The sequence below is a fragment of the Aspergillus bombycis genome (genome assembly GCF_001792695.1).
Source record: "Aspergillus bombycis strain NRRL26010 chromosome Unknown contig00135, whole genome shotgun sequence".
NCBI lineage: Eukaryota > Fungi > Ascomycota > Eurotiomycetes > Eurotiales > Aspergillaceae > Aspergillus > Aspergillus bombycis.
Window position 1 is genome coordinate 49,640 of NW_019170137.1, and position 13,355 is coordinate 62,994.

At 48.9% G+C, this 13,355-nt stretch overlaps 2 protein-coding genes across 2 annotated transcripts; both read left to right on the forward strand.

The window, feature by feature from the left end:
- Nucleotides 1-1,118: 1,118 nt before the first annotated feature.
- On the forward strand, nt 1,119-4,711 carry ABOM_010582 (SNF2 family helicase/ATPase; the record flags this gene model as incomplete). Its single annotated transcript, XM_022537710.1, has 3 exons — nt 1,119-1,857; nt 1,912-4,150; nt 4,249-4,711. 3 exons carry the CDS (start codon nt 1,119-1,121, stop codon nt 4,709-4,711), a joined length of 3,441 nt encoding a protein of 1,146 aa, XP_022384394.1.
- Nucleotides 4,712-8,292: 3,581 nt separating this feature from the next.
- Nucleotides 8,293-13,281, forward strand: ABOM_010583 (uncharacterized protein; the record flags this gene model as incomplete). Its single annotated transcript, XM_022537711.1, has 10 exons — nt 8,293-9,097; nt 9,159-9,385; nt 9,439-9,583; nt 9,655-9,789; nt 9,869-10,084; nt 10,131-10,885; nt 10,940-11,102; nt 11,165-12,497; nt 12,560-13,037; nt 13,132-13,281. 10 exons carry the CDS (start codon nt 8,293-8,295, stop codon nt 13,279-13,281), a joined length of 4,407 nt encoding a protein of 1,468 aa, XP_022384393.1.
- Nucleotides 13,282-13,355: the final 74 nt, after the last annotated feature.

A 13,355-nucleotide genomic window follows, 5' to 3' on the forward strand; every position in this document is an offset into this window, starting at 1 on the left:
TGTAGTAGTAGCGTACCAACTATCTACTAGTATGAGAGGCGAAGAGCGCACAATACTTACGAAATAGCTGGTTGGCAATCATTGGACCCCGGTAGGGATAGCTCGACATAACAGAGTCACAGACTAGTAAGGTTCCTCTTGAACTAGCACGGCCATGCGAATCGACCAATCGAGCGCTTATACAATCTGACAGCGAGAAACCGGTCATCTCAGCTCTCTTATTGCTGAATTGCATATTATGGGAGTCCGATGTACGCTTCATGCAAATATGATGTGTTCTGTATTGACGAGTTGTTCACATTCTTAGGTAGCGAGAGATCATTGCCGTTCCGCTCTATAACCCACGCCGCCAGGAAATCTCTAGCCATTAGGATTCAATAAATTGAAATTCCAGGTTCTTGTATCATTTCTCCAAAGCACATAACCGATAGTCAATGGACTATTTGAGCATTTCTATTTGAATATGTAGCCGACGTCATGATCTATAGCAATGTAGTAAGTTAGCAAGGATAGTCCACTTGGTAAATACTGGAGTGGTGATAAAAAGACATACAAAGCTCCGCCACGGGTAGTGAACGGGAGTAAATAAGCCTCCAACATATACATCAAAGTGAGGAAGTGTTGTTGCATTCCATGTGTTGTCATTGAGGCAAAAGTGACGACGACTCGAAATCCTAAAGTAGTTTAGCGCGTGATCCGAGATGCAGGTGATCCCGAAGTAATTGATCTTATCGGCGCGATATCGAACGAGGCGGAGTCCCTCTTCTTCTTCTCCAGCTGTTACTTACTTCCCAGAGTCACGCCCCTCTCTTTGCTTTTGTCTTTCTCTCCCCTCGCTCTCTCTTCTTCACCCTGCTTTCGACGGGGCCTGACAAGCCTTTATGTGGAGCGCGCAATAAAGTGCTTCCACGGGTCTCTCTCTACCGTATTTCCCACCTTTCGTCTCGTCATAACCTTCCAAGTCTATGTTGCAGCCTCTCGCCCGGTCGCGATTTCTTCGACCGCCGTTAGCGCCAACGAGTCACTTCGTCCCGACCTTTGGTCGTTTTTATTTGTACTGCGCGACCACGATCGAACTCGCAGGCCTTTGTCGGATACCTGCATAAGGGGCTTGCATCATGGCATCTAACGCCGCCATGCTGTTGGACCCACGGGCCCACAGGAAACAGCTACAAAACGATGGTAACGACCCAGAATTTGCTTCTCTTTCGTCATATAGTCACAGCGACGCGGGTTTGGAGGCCGCATATGAGCGACTTTACTTTCCCTCAACGTCCAGAGACTGCCCCTCTCCTCCCCAGGACCCTATATTTATGAACCCTAGCCTTGTCGATACCGAAAGCTCATTTATCCACGGGACAGGCTCCCAGAACTCAGGCTACTCGAATTCTGCCGCTGCACCGGCAGGTACGGCTTCTGCAGCACATCGTCTTCTCAACCCGCAACGGCTACAGTCTACTAATAGAGGTAGCCCGAAGTCGCGATCACGACCACAGTCGGTTTCCTCACGCGGTGGGGACAGTGCAAGGGCATCCCCACAACATAGCGATACGCATGAACCTGATGTGGATGTGGTATTTACAACCGCGCAAGAGGAGCTTAGTGACGGGAAGCGGAATTCCGATCATGTCGATGAAGTGCGCCATGGGAATCTCATCGAGAATATGTACGGCGTTGAAAGACGGCTAAACCAGCCATACAAGAAGATAAAGACGGAGAAAGACCTGGCTCAGAGCGGGAAAAAGGCGATATTTACGGCGACTGGGGCCAGCGGGTTGGGTGAATGGGTGAAGGACGGTGAAGAGAAGTCGAATTCGTCCACACCAATCACCCCAAACGTTGTGGACTTAACGATTGGTGAGAAAAACACGGGTTGCTTGAATGGAATTTCATTGCTAATTGCTGCTGTAGATTCCTCCGCTGGAGCAACTGATGATGATGATCTACAAGTCACGGGTTCAAATAATCTCAGCATCCAGAGAGTGTGTTATGGCAAGCTAGAAAACGCAATGGTGCAAGCAGTGCTGGTACCAAAGCCTCCAGCTGCAGCTCAAACCGTTTTTGGGGACTCGGCACATGATTGGCCCTCAATCAAATTAGGAGTGCACCGACAGCCAAATCAAGGCAATAATCGGATTGAGGTTGCAGACCCCGATGGGAAAATATTTGGGGCAATAGATCCAAAGACCGCTGCAGTGATTGCTCCTCTTCTCGATTCGCCCGCTTTGAAAGTCGACGTTACCGCTCGGTTGGATGTTCGAAGGAGGCTGGCAAACGAATATCCGTGGGCACCTTGCTCGGCCCTGTATCGAGCGTCTATCAACCTGTACGGGCTTCGGAAGGACGCTGAACTAGTCGGAAAGCACCTTGGTCAGAATAATGTCTGGCTTGGTACCCCATTTTCTGTAGAGCAAGGTGTCCCTGTGTTCAACCCACACGCTGAGAGAAGGCGCGCCCAAGCGGCAGCGTCTTTCTTACCAAATGTGGCTGCGAGGGGCCGATCAACCGTCAACTACGAAGTCCGCACTGCAGAAGAGGTGAACGATGCAGTGATGAAGATGTTCGATCAACTTCAGAGCGCTGAAAATATACCCGAATTGGAACCTCCTTCGCTTTTGTCAACCCCGTTGCTCCGCCACCAAAAGCAGGCGCTTTGGTTCATGACTGAAAAGGAAAAGCCGCGCAAGTTTGGGCCTAGAGAGGAAGATAATAATTCACTTTGGAGGTTGGAGCATCGTTCGAACGGGGCAAGCCGGTATCGCGAGGTTATTAGTGGCATTGTACGCGATGACGAACCTCCACAGAGCCTAGGTGGACTTTTAGCAGATATGATGGGTCTCGGGAAGACTTTGAGCGTTCTGTCTCTTGTCGTATCCTCTTTGGCAGACGCCCATGAGTGGGCAAATATGGCACCCAATTCAGACCTTATTCGAAACCTGCCGGGCATCCGCAACACCAAAACGACACTTTTAGTAGCTCCCCTGAGTGCTGTTAACAATTGGACATTCCAGGTCAGGGAGCATCTGAAAGAAAACGCCTTATCTTACCATGTATTTCACGGACAATCGAGAATCACCGATGTGGATGAGCTGTCTAAATATGACCTGGTCATCACGACATACAGCATTATTCTGAGCGAGCTCTCTGGAAGGGGGTCAAAACGAAACGGGAGCCCTGGGAGCCCGTTAACCAAGATGAATATGTTTCGGATTGTTCTGGACGAAGCGCATACTATCCGAGAACAGAGTGCAGCACAGACACAGGCGATTTTCAAGCTGAACTCCCAGCGCAAGTGGTCTGTAACTGGTACTCCTATTCAAAATCGCCTAGAGGACCTTTTCTCGGTGACCAAGTTCCTTGGTTTGAATCCCTACGATGACAGAGGGCAGTTCGGGATGCACATTCTGAGTCGATTTAAAACCGGGGATGCCACAGTTCTAGCAAGCTTGCGTGTGCTTGTAGACTCATTTACACTGCGCCGTGTCAAGGACAAGATCGACATCCCTACCCGGCACGACAAGATCATAACGCTCAATTTCTCTGAGAAGGAGAGGCAGCTGCATGAATTCTTCCGACGAGAATCAAACGTGATGATGAAAGTAATTGCCGGCGAGGATAAGACAGCACTGAAAGGTCGGATGTATCATCATATCCTAAAGGCAATGGTAATTTTACGACAAGTCAGTGCCCACGGTAAAGAGCTTCTCGACAGTAATGATCGCGCAAGGATTAAGGGGTTGAGCGTCCATGACGCCATCGATCTCGAAGAAGGCGGGAACGATGCACCGGAGCTGGTAGATAAAAAAGCATACGAGATGTTCACCTTAATGCAAGAGTCCTCAGCAGATATGTGTGCCGTATGTGGCAAACGCCTCGAGGACCCAAATACTGATTCCGGTACCACGGACCGCCAAGTACCAATGGCGATCATACTTCCTTGCTTTGATGTACTTTGCCCCGACTGTTTCTCTGGTTGTAAACAAGCGTTTGACAGCCAAACCGGGCCGTCAGTTCATGACATCAAATGCCAGGTCTGCGATGGATGGATCCCTGTTTCATATTCCACCATCACCCCTGGAGGGCTACAGGACTATATGATGAGCCAGGCCCAGGCCAAGCAGAGCAAGAAACAAGCAAAGACCCTGGGAGAGTACGAGGCCCGCACACGAAAACCAAGGCGCTGGTGGCGTATCTATTGGAGTCGGCGGATGAGAGCAAGGGGTTAGGGGACGAACGTCCTATCAAAAGCGTGGTGTTTTCTGCGTGGACATCGCATCTGGACTTGATCGAGATTGCACTAAAGGACAATGGCATCACCGGCTTTACCCGTCTGGACGGGACGATGACCCTATCAGCCCGCCAAAAAGCCCTTCAGGAGTTTCACGACAATAACAACATCACTATCCTCCTAGCGACGATCGGGGCTGGTGGCGTCGGTCTCAACTTGACCGCTGCATCTCGAGTTTATATCATGGAACCGCAATACAACCCCGCAGCCGTGGCACAAGCGGTTGATCGAGTGCATCGAATCGGGCAGACGCGCGAAGTGACTACAGTACAGTTCCTAATGAAGGATAGTATCGAAGAGAAGATCTTCGAGCTGGCCAAGAAGAAGCAGCAGTTGGCCGATATGAGCATGAACCAGAGGAAGCTTGATAAGAGAGAGGTGCAAGAGCAACGGATGCGTGAATATCGGAGTTTATTCAAGTGATACTAATACCCTTTTTTACGATTCCCCTTTTTATTCCCGGCATCTCAAATTTTTTTTTTTTTTTTCCCTTTTCGTTTTTCCTACCTGCTTCCACCTTGATGTGCACACCATAGAGACGGACACTGCAATTGATACAAACATGGATAATACCTGATACCCAATGGTTTACACTCGGCGTTAATATATCCCCCGTGGTTTCACATTTTTTGGCTGGCGCTTGCTAAGAACACAGAAGAACTTATACGGCATTGGTAATACACGGATAAATGCAATATAAACACTTTGTTCGTTCCAGAAAGGGTTTCTTCTACTAGATATGGACATCAGGAGCATAATTGTCCTGCAGTCGTAAGCAATTCGAGTTTTTATATCACTGGTAACTCGTCGGTTAAGTGGTACATAAGGATTGGGTATTATCGGCCGTATCCCTTTAATACCGTATGGCGATGAAGAGGGCGCGCTCGCGGATCAAATCAAAGAGGGGTTAGCCAAGAGCTCGGCTGTAGGCTTGCAGGTATCCAAGACAACAAGTCAAGGGCTACTGAGTATGGAGCAGGCGTGGCCAAGAAATATGAACAGAATAAAGAGAAAACAATACCTCAATAGCAGGCGATGGAGAGAGAAATGAAAAAACAAAAAAGGTGTGACAAGGACGGGATTCGAACCCGCGAAGTTTCCCACTGGTGATTGGTGAAGACCTAAAACCAGCGCCATAACCACTCGGCCACCTTGCCTTGCTTGTTAGTAATGGGTCTAACTAATTGATATAATACTGGAGTAAAACTAACTCTAAACCGTTTGTTTTTAACCCTAAGTCAGTGATTTGTTCCCAACCACAACACGTCTCAACGTTTATTATGCATACCAATTTCATAAATCATTTATTAGTTACCATGTAACCTGGCTTATGTTCTTCATGGCAGTATCTCTGGATGTACAGGGTGACTCCCGGCCGAGTTTGATTGCTTCAAGCTTTTCATCGTTAAACATATATATTTGTCAGGTTGGAGTTTAGTGCGAACACACCCAATATGCTCTATACTTGGAACTGTTGAGGCATGATAATGGTAGTGGAGGTTGGTCGGTATGATAGCACACAGGTAATGCCACATGTGCTACCTGCAGAGCAATATTGTAGCGGGAAAAGGAATTTTGATTCATTTCTCCCCGTGGGCTCCTAAGCGGAGCTGAATTATCACGTAAAGCTGCTCCGGCCGTTTCTTGGACAAAATTAAATGTTTTAATCATAACACCAATTTAAACATTTCTCTTCTTCCTGTTTACAATAACAATAACACAGATGCGTCTTTCCAGGAGTTTATAATAGAAATATAAAAAGGTGAGATGTCCTCCGCACACAAATGGAGGTTGACCGATTGAGTACCCCCAGGAATGTTCCCTGGTCGTGTCCTATGATATATTTATAGTACAGCTTTCACGACATACCTGGACTATAAGGAGGCAATGGTAGGCTGAGAAGACGGAGCAAATGGGTGATATGAGCCTCCAGGTCGGCTATGAGCTTTTGCTCTTCCCCCCTCAGCCCCGTCCCAGGAACCGTCAGAGTCTTGGTAGTTATTTGGTTGTCTGTCTACATGGGCTTCCCAGGCAAGGTTCCACGGATTCTCACTTTGACTAATATATGTGTGACCATTTCTAGTCCTGTTAATACTACACGAAGCTATGTCAAGATGACTATATTGTGATATATATGCGGTATAAGGCGAAGAGAGTGGAACCAGGAGAAACTTAGGCTTTACTGCATTTATCGAGTTATGTCGAAAATGCTACCCGAACCGATCAAGGCCTGAATAGATTAAACTATATTAAGTTGATAATGACAGCTACTAGGCTGTATTACAACAGTGCCCGAAGCGATCAAATCAAGTTCTGGTAGTAGGACTTTCATTCTACCTTTATCCACGGGTAGGCGAAGAATACAGACATAGTCAATGTCCCCGAGGTCAGCGGAGAGTGCTCTCGAGTCTTATAAAGGTTCAAATCCAATTGAGGGGCTTTGCCTGCTCATCATCTCCGCGCTTGATCCAGTTTAGAGGCTCATCATCCTCGGGTTTATCACGTCTAATCCAGTTTAAGTGGCTCGACTTGGTCACCATCCCCACGCTTAATCCAATTAAGGGGTTCAACCTGCTCAACATCCCCGCGTTTGATCCAATTGAGCGGCTTTGGATTGTTGGAATAATCATTGCTGGATTTGCTTGCCGTACCGTACAGATCAATTAGGATCCTTGACAAGAATTAACATTGGGAAGTAAACAACGAACGAGGGGATGGGCCTTGGTAGATAATTGGGGTAGAGTGCTTCCAAGCATTGGAATGAATAGACGACATGGCCAATAGACACCTTAGTACATCATTCTTCGGATGTCGCAACGCAGATTGATGCATGCATGTCCTGGGTTGTATGGATGTAGGCTCGGGCACTCCACACAGCCCTAGACCGCTCCGTAAAAATTCCCGATGGACCGAACTTCTTTGTTTCCAAGGGCACCAGATGCTGTAGAGGATAGTCCAATGTTTACGGTACGTCGAACGCGGTCTCGTCATAACGTTTTCGGACAGGAGATCCACCTTATCCTGGGCAGCATTCTCTTCTGAATGCACCCGCTGCATAGTAGACGTTTTGCCTTTGAGAAGGCAGCGCCCACTTCAAGAGTTTTTGATATCCTGGCATTTTTGCAAAGACGAAGCTCAGGCTTTACAGAGACAGACAATTTCGAGACAGATTTCTCGTTGAGCAGTGGAAATTGAACGCATATGGTCAGCCAGCTGGAAGGAGGACAACGGGCACAGCGGGGGTGGTATGAATGCTGCATCAGGCTCAATCTGTCACGCTGCTCGTTCTATCTTGGCTCTTGCAGCAGTAGCCAACGGAGATAACCGAAGTTACATGACAGCAAACCCCGGTAAGCACTTGCAGACATTGCGCGATTCCCCCCCTCGTGATGTTGGTTGTGATGCAGAACTCTCCAAACCCTAGGCTATCAATTGCTCCTTTACGAGGACTTCTCGAATCCCTTGACCTCCAACTTCCAAAGATGTCTATTATTGCACCCCGTTCACAGAGACTTTCACCTTCACCCTCTGTGAATGAGAGGAGAAATATGAGTTGAAGTCTGGGAACGCCATACCCGATGATTATGTTGATCCGCGTGTTGTCGACCAAGGGAGACGCCGCGCGTTCTGCCGTCAGTACGTGATTATCGTAATATGCCTCCTGATGGAAGGGATTATGAAGTCGCCCTGTGGCCATACCGCTGCTACGATGTGGAACTATCGGACTCCTTCGAGAAGTTGGTTGACTGGAAGTAGTGCCTTGACTGGAACACGACGCAGCCAGTCCCCAAGGAAGAAGCCCTGCAGGGGGAATTGGATGGACTGTATGTAAACCCCCGTATACTACTAGTAGTAATCCCGGATTGAATCCATGCAGGGATTCTTTGTCCAGGCAGCATCGCGGCGCGTCATCGCCTTGGCGAGCCTGATTTATTATTTTTACGTCTTCCCCAGGAACCCATCGCATATCTTAGACATCACTCTTCCCCCGCACATCCGGAGAAATGGCCAACGATTCTACCGTCTCCTGGGCAGAGGACGCCTTCGGACCGGCCAGTCACGTGCGTGGGTTTGACTTCACGGTGACCTTCGAGCAGGTGGTCCTGTCGATTATCCCATCCACAGTCTTGCTGCTGGCAGGACCACCTAGACTGCTCTATCTCACTCGGTGCCCTTCCAAAACTTGCTCTCAACAGAACAAATATCTCTGCAAGCTGGTGAGGATGACCTCCCTCACAGAGTGCTTCAGTATCCCCGCTGCTGTGACTGATGAATGCCAGGTCACCTCGTCAATAAACCTCGTTCTACAACTTTCCTTATTGGTGTTATGGAGCGTGTCGCCATCCTCACGGACCTCAACGACCATCCCAGCCGCCTCTCTAAGCCTCGCCAACGCGATTGTAATTATTGGGCTCTCCTATATCGAGGACCGCAAGTCAACGAGGCCCTCTTCCCTCCTGACCATTTACCTACTGCTATCAATATTATTCGATGCAATACAGGTTCGTACATCATGGCTGACGCATCAAATCCCCATGGCAGCGGTCCAGAGCGCCATTACCGGGACAAAACTCGCCATGTTACTGTTGGAGATGCGAGAGAAGACCTCTTATCTCCAGCCCCCGTACAGGAACTATCCCCCGGAGGCAACTAGCGGCATCGTTAATCTCAGCTTTGTCTGGTGGATAAATCGGCTTTTCATGACAGGGTACCGAAAGCTCATGGGGAATCGAGACCTTTATGATCTTGAGCCTGGGCTTGCCTCTGGCCCTGCGGGCGAACGACTGAAGAGAATGTGGGAGAAACACGGTCTGTTCACCTTCATTACTGGTTGCAACCGTCGCTTGTGCAATACATTGACAAGTTCCAGGGGGCGCAAAAAGCAAGCTCACGCTACCTTGGGTCTTTGTCCGCTGTTTCTGGATGGAGTTTCTTGCCGTAATGTGGCCTCGAGTGTGCTTGATTGGATTCAGCTTCGCTCAGCCTTTTCTGATTATGGCGGCAGTCCAGCATATAGAGCGACCGGTGACTACAGAGACCCGGGATCATGGCTATGGCCTCATTGGGGCCACCTTCCTGGTTTATCTGGGTATCGCGGTAGGCCCCTATATTGTGCTATATGTACAGGTCATCTCTGATTGCAATCGTAGTTCTCGAATGTCCACTATAGACAGCGCTTCTCGCGGGTATCCACGTTATTCCGGGGCGCAATGATTGCGTTAATTCATGACCGGACATTAGCACTCCAGGATGGTCTCTACACAGAAAGTGCCGCACTCACTTTGATGAGTACTGGTGAGTAAATCAGTGCACTCCTATGTCCCGACAAAATGGGCAGTTGCTTACCTAGAAATGGCCTTGGATAGATGTTGATGGCATCATTGAACATTTGGAGAACATGAATGACGTCTGGGCCCGCACGGTAGAAATGACTATTGGCATAACTTTGCTTGGTATCCAACTCGGGGCGACTTGCATCGTTCCATTACTCCTTACACTGGGTCAGTCACAGATGGAGTATACACCATCAAGGAAGCAACATAGTACTTACCCTCCTGTCTAGCATGCCTAGTTGGCCAGAAGTTGGTGGCAAATTCCATTGGAAACGACCAACAGAACTGGAACCTGGAGATTCAGAAGAGGGTCAAGAATACCTCAGCCGTCCTGGGTACCATGAAGGCAATCAAGGTCTCGGGCTTTCGAAAGCGCTGGCCCAAAACCTGCAAGAGCACCGTGAACGGGAGCTTTTTGTATCTCGAGCATTTTTCAAAGGAATAATGTGGCTCAACGGTTTAGGTATGTTGATCCCCGTTTGTACGGGTTGCTGATCTGACAGTAGCAGCAACTTTGCCCCGAATATGGTCCCCCGTCATCACCTTCACCGTCTATGCGATTCAAGCACGGATCCGAGGTGACGACTCTCTAACTACGGCGAGAGCATTTACCGCGCTAAGTATCATCACTCTTGTTACAACGCCTGCAGAAAAGCTCCTCGCCGTTTTACCACAGCTAGCGGCAGCCATGGGATGCTTTCAGCGCATTCACGAGTACATAATATCCGACCCAGTCAAGGACGGTAGATTAGGACGTACTGAGGTCCTAACGTTAAATTCAGCGATCTCTTCGGCCAACGCAAATGAAAAAGGATTCACACCGCGAACTGACGATGAAGAGCAAGGAATTGCTATCGAATTGGACAACGTCACAGTGCTGCCTTCACCGAAAGCAATATCTGTCGCCCTGAAACATGTGTCTTTCAAAGTAAGGAAGGGGAGTCTACTAGTAGTAACCGGTTCTATCGGTTCAGGAAAGACAACTCTACTCAAGACTATCCTAGGAGAACTTGGCTGTCAGTCAGGGACTGTCGGTGTCGGATCGAAGCGTATCTCCTATTGCAGCCAGAATCCCTGGTTGCTGAATACAACAGTCAAGAAAAGCATCACTGGTCTCGCAGATCACAAAGTGGATGAGAAGTGGTATCAAACCGTCATACGTTCATGCTGCTTAGAGGAGGACATTCGTCGCTGGCCCAACGGAGATCAGAGTAAAGTCGGAAGCAAAGGCCTTACTTTATCAGGTGGACAAAAGCAAAGGGTGGTATGCTATAAAGGTCTCGTTTTGTTTTACTTGTTTTCCACGCTAATTGTGTAGGCATTGGCTCGTGCGGTATACAGTCGCCAGGAAATAGCTTTGCTAGATGACACCTTATCCGCCTTGGACATGCACACCCAGGAGATGATCATTGCACGAATCCTTTCAAATGAGGGGATATTTCGACAACTGGGAACCACAGTGGTCCTAACAACCCACAACCGTAAGCTCTTCTGTCTACTTCTGTGCTTTGTCCAAGATTTCTAAGCCTTGACGTGTTTCTAGCCCAACTGCTTAAGGTGGCAGACAGTGCATTATCACTTAGTGCAGATGGGCAGGTCGAGCTTCAGATGACGGGCAGGGATGCCATTCAATACGGAGCTATTATTCGTGGAAAAGAAGATACGGATGTTGGAGAGGGCCATCTACATGAAAAGACCTGGGATAAGGCAGCCGGCTCGTCAAACGATCCTGCGAATGAGGTGGAAGATGATGACCGAACCAGACAAACTGGTGATTTATCGGTGTACTACTACTACGCACGAATTGTTGGTCCATTTCTCTGTACCGTGTTTCTCCTTGCCCATGCCTTGCTAGCCTTCGCCGAGAACTTTCCGCGAGTATGGCTAAGCAGGTGGACCGAGGCAGGCGGCAGCCAACTTCCATTATACCTATCCGTCTATATTGTTTTGGCCCTAGCAGCATCAGTGCTTGTCTTAGGCTGCATCTGGGTCATTTTCCTTAACCTGATGCCGAAGTCGGCTATCCGTTTGCATTGGCGCCTGCTGACCGCCGTCGTTCGAGCACCTTTATCCTACTTCTCCACGACGGATAGTGGAGTGACACTCAACCGTTTCAGCCAGGACATGACATTGGTAGATCTGGCATTGCCTATATCTCTAATGTCTTTGGGACAGTCGTTTTTCGGATGCATCGCCACCGTGGGCTTGATCGCAACAGGCTCAGCATACATGGCCATCACGATACCTGTGACACTGGTGGTGCTGTATTTATTGCAGAAGATATACCTTAAGACCAGTAGACAGCTACGATACCTCGACCTGGAGTGCCGAAGTCCCCTGTATTCCCACTTTGTCGAGGTTCTCGATGGACTGCCCACGATCCGGGCGTTTGGTTGGCAGGTCGCATCGACTGAGGTTCTGATTCAGCATCTGGACCAGTCCCAAAAGCCATACTACATGCTTTTATGCGCGCAGAGGTGGTTGAACCTGGTCCTGGATATTGTGGTGATGGCATTAGCGACCATTGTGGTAACACTAGCCGTGGAGTTACATGAGAGCACCAATGCAGGCCTTCTCGGCGTTGCCTTGAACAATATTCTGGGGTTCAATCAGCTCCTATCGTTCTTCATTACGTCGTGGACTACCTTTGAAACCTCTCTCGGAGCAATTGCCCGCGTCAAGTCCTTTGTAGAGACCACGCCGTCTGAGTTTCGGCCTGGTCAAATTTCAGAACCACCAATGTCCTGGCCTGAGCAGGGAGCAATCCACATCCAGGGCCTCTCTCTTTCCTACCCCAATGGGACATCAGCGCTGCATGATATTTCGATGTGCATCACACCAGGGGAGAGAATTGGTGTCTGTGGCCGTACAGGCAGGTATGTCTCCCCATACATAATCTTCAATTCTATTACTACCCTAACGCCGTATCCTACTCTAGCGGTAAAACTTCTTTCATACTCGCTTTACTTCGCCTTGTAAACCCATCACACGGCACGATCACCATTGACGGGGTTAACATCGAAAGCGTCTCCCCAGCAGCAATCCGCGAGGCACTAATAGCCGTCCCACAAGACCCATTCACGCTTCTAGGCTCCGTGCGGTACAACACGGACATCATGGGCGTTTCCAACGACGAAGACATCACATCTGTATTAACGCAAGTAGGCATCTGGGAGGCCATTGAAGCCCGAGGAGGTCTGGATGCCATCCTGGAGGATCACCCATTGTCTCAAGGAGAACAGCAGTTATTCTGCCTAGCACGGGCCATTCTCAAGAAACGAACCTGCCAAAGTGGATATCAGGTGCTGATCTTGGATGAGGCCACCAGCAACCTTGATAGCGAGATGGATCGTCGCACCCAGCAGGTACTAAAGGCTGCCTTTGACGGCTGTACGGTTATCAGTGTAGCTCACAGGGTATGCTCTCCTTTCTTTTGGGTTCAGTAGTAACCTACTATTGATTTCATCATCATCAATCATTCATCTATTACGAGCTAATGAACTCGAGTAGCTGGACACAATTATCGATTTCGACAGAATCGCCGTCCTAGACGCGGGACGTCTGGTTGAGTTTGACAAACCACAGCGCCTTCTCGCCAAAGATGGGCTTTTCCGAAGGATGGTCTCAGCATTCGAGGAACAGGGGTTGGATGGATTATAAGAAAGACTTGGCGGACGAGATATCCCGCATCTAAACCTCATACCAAATCAAGAAGAAGTTATTGTACTGGTCAA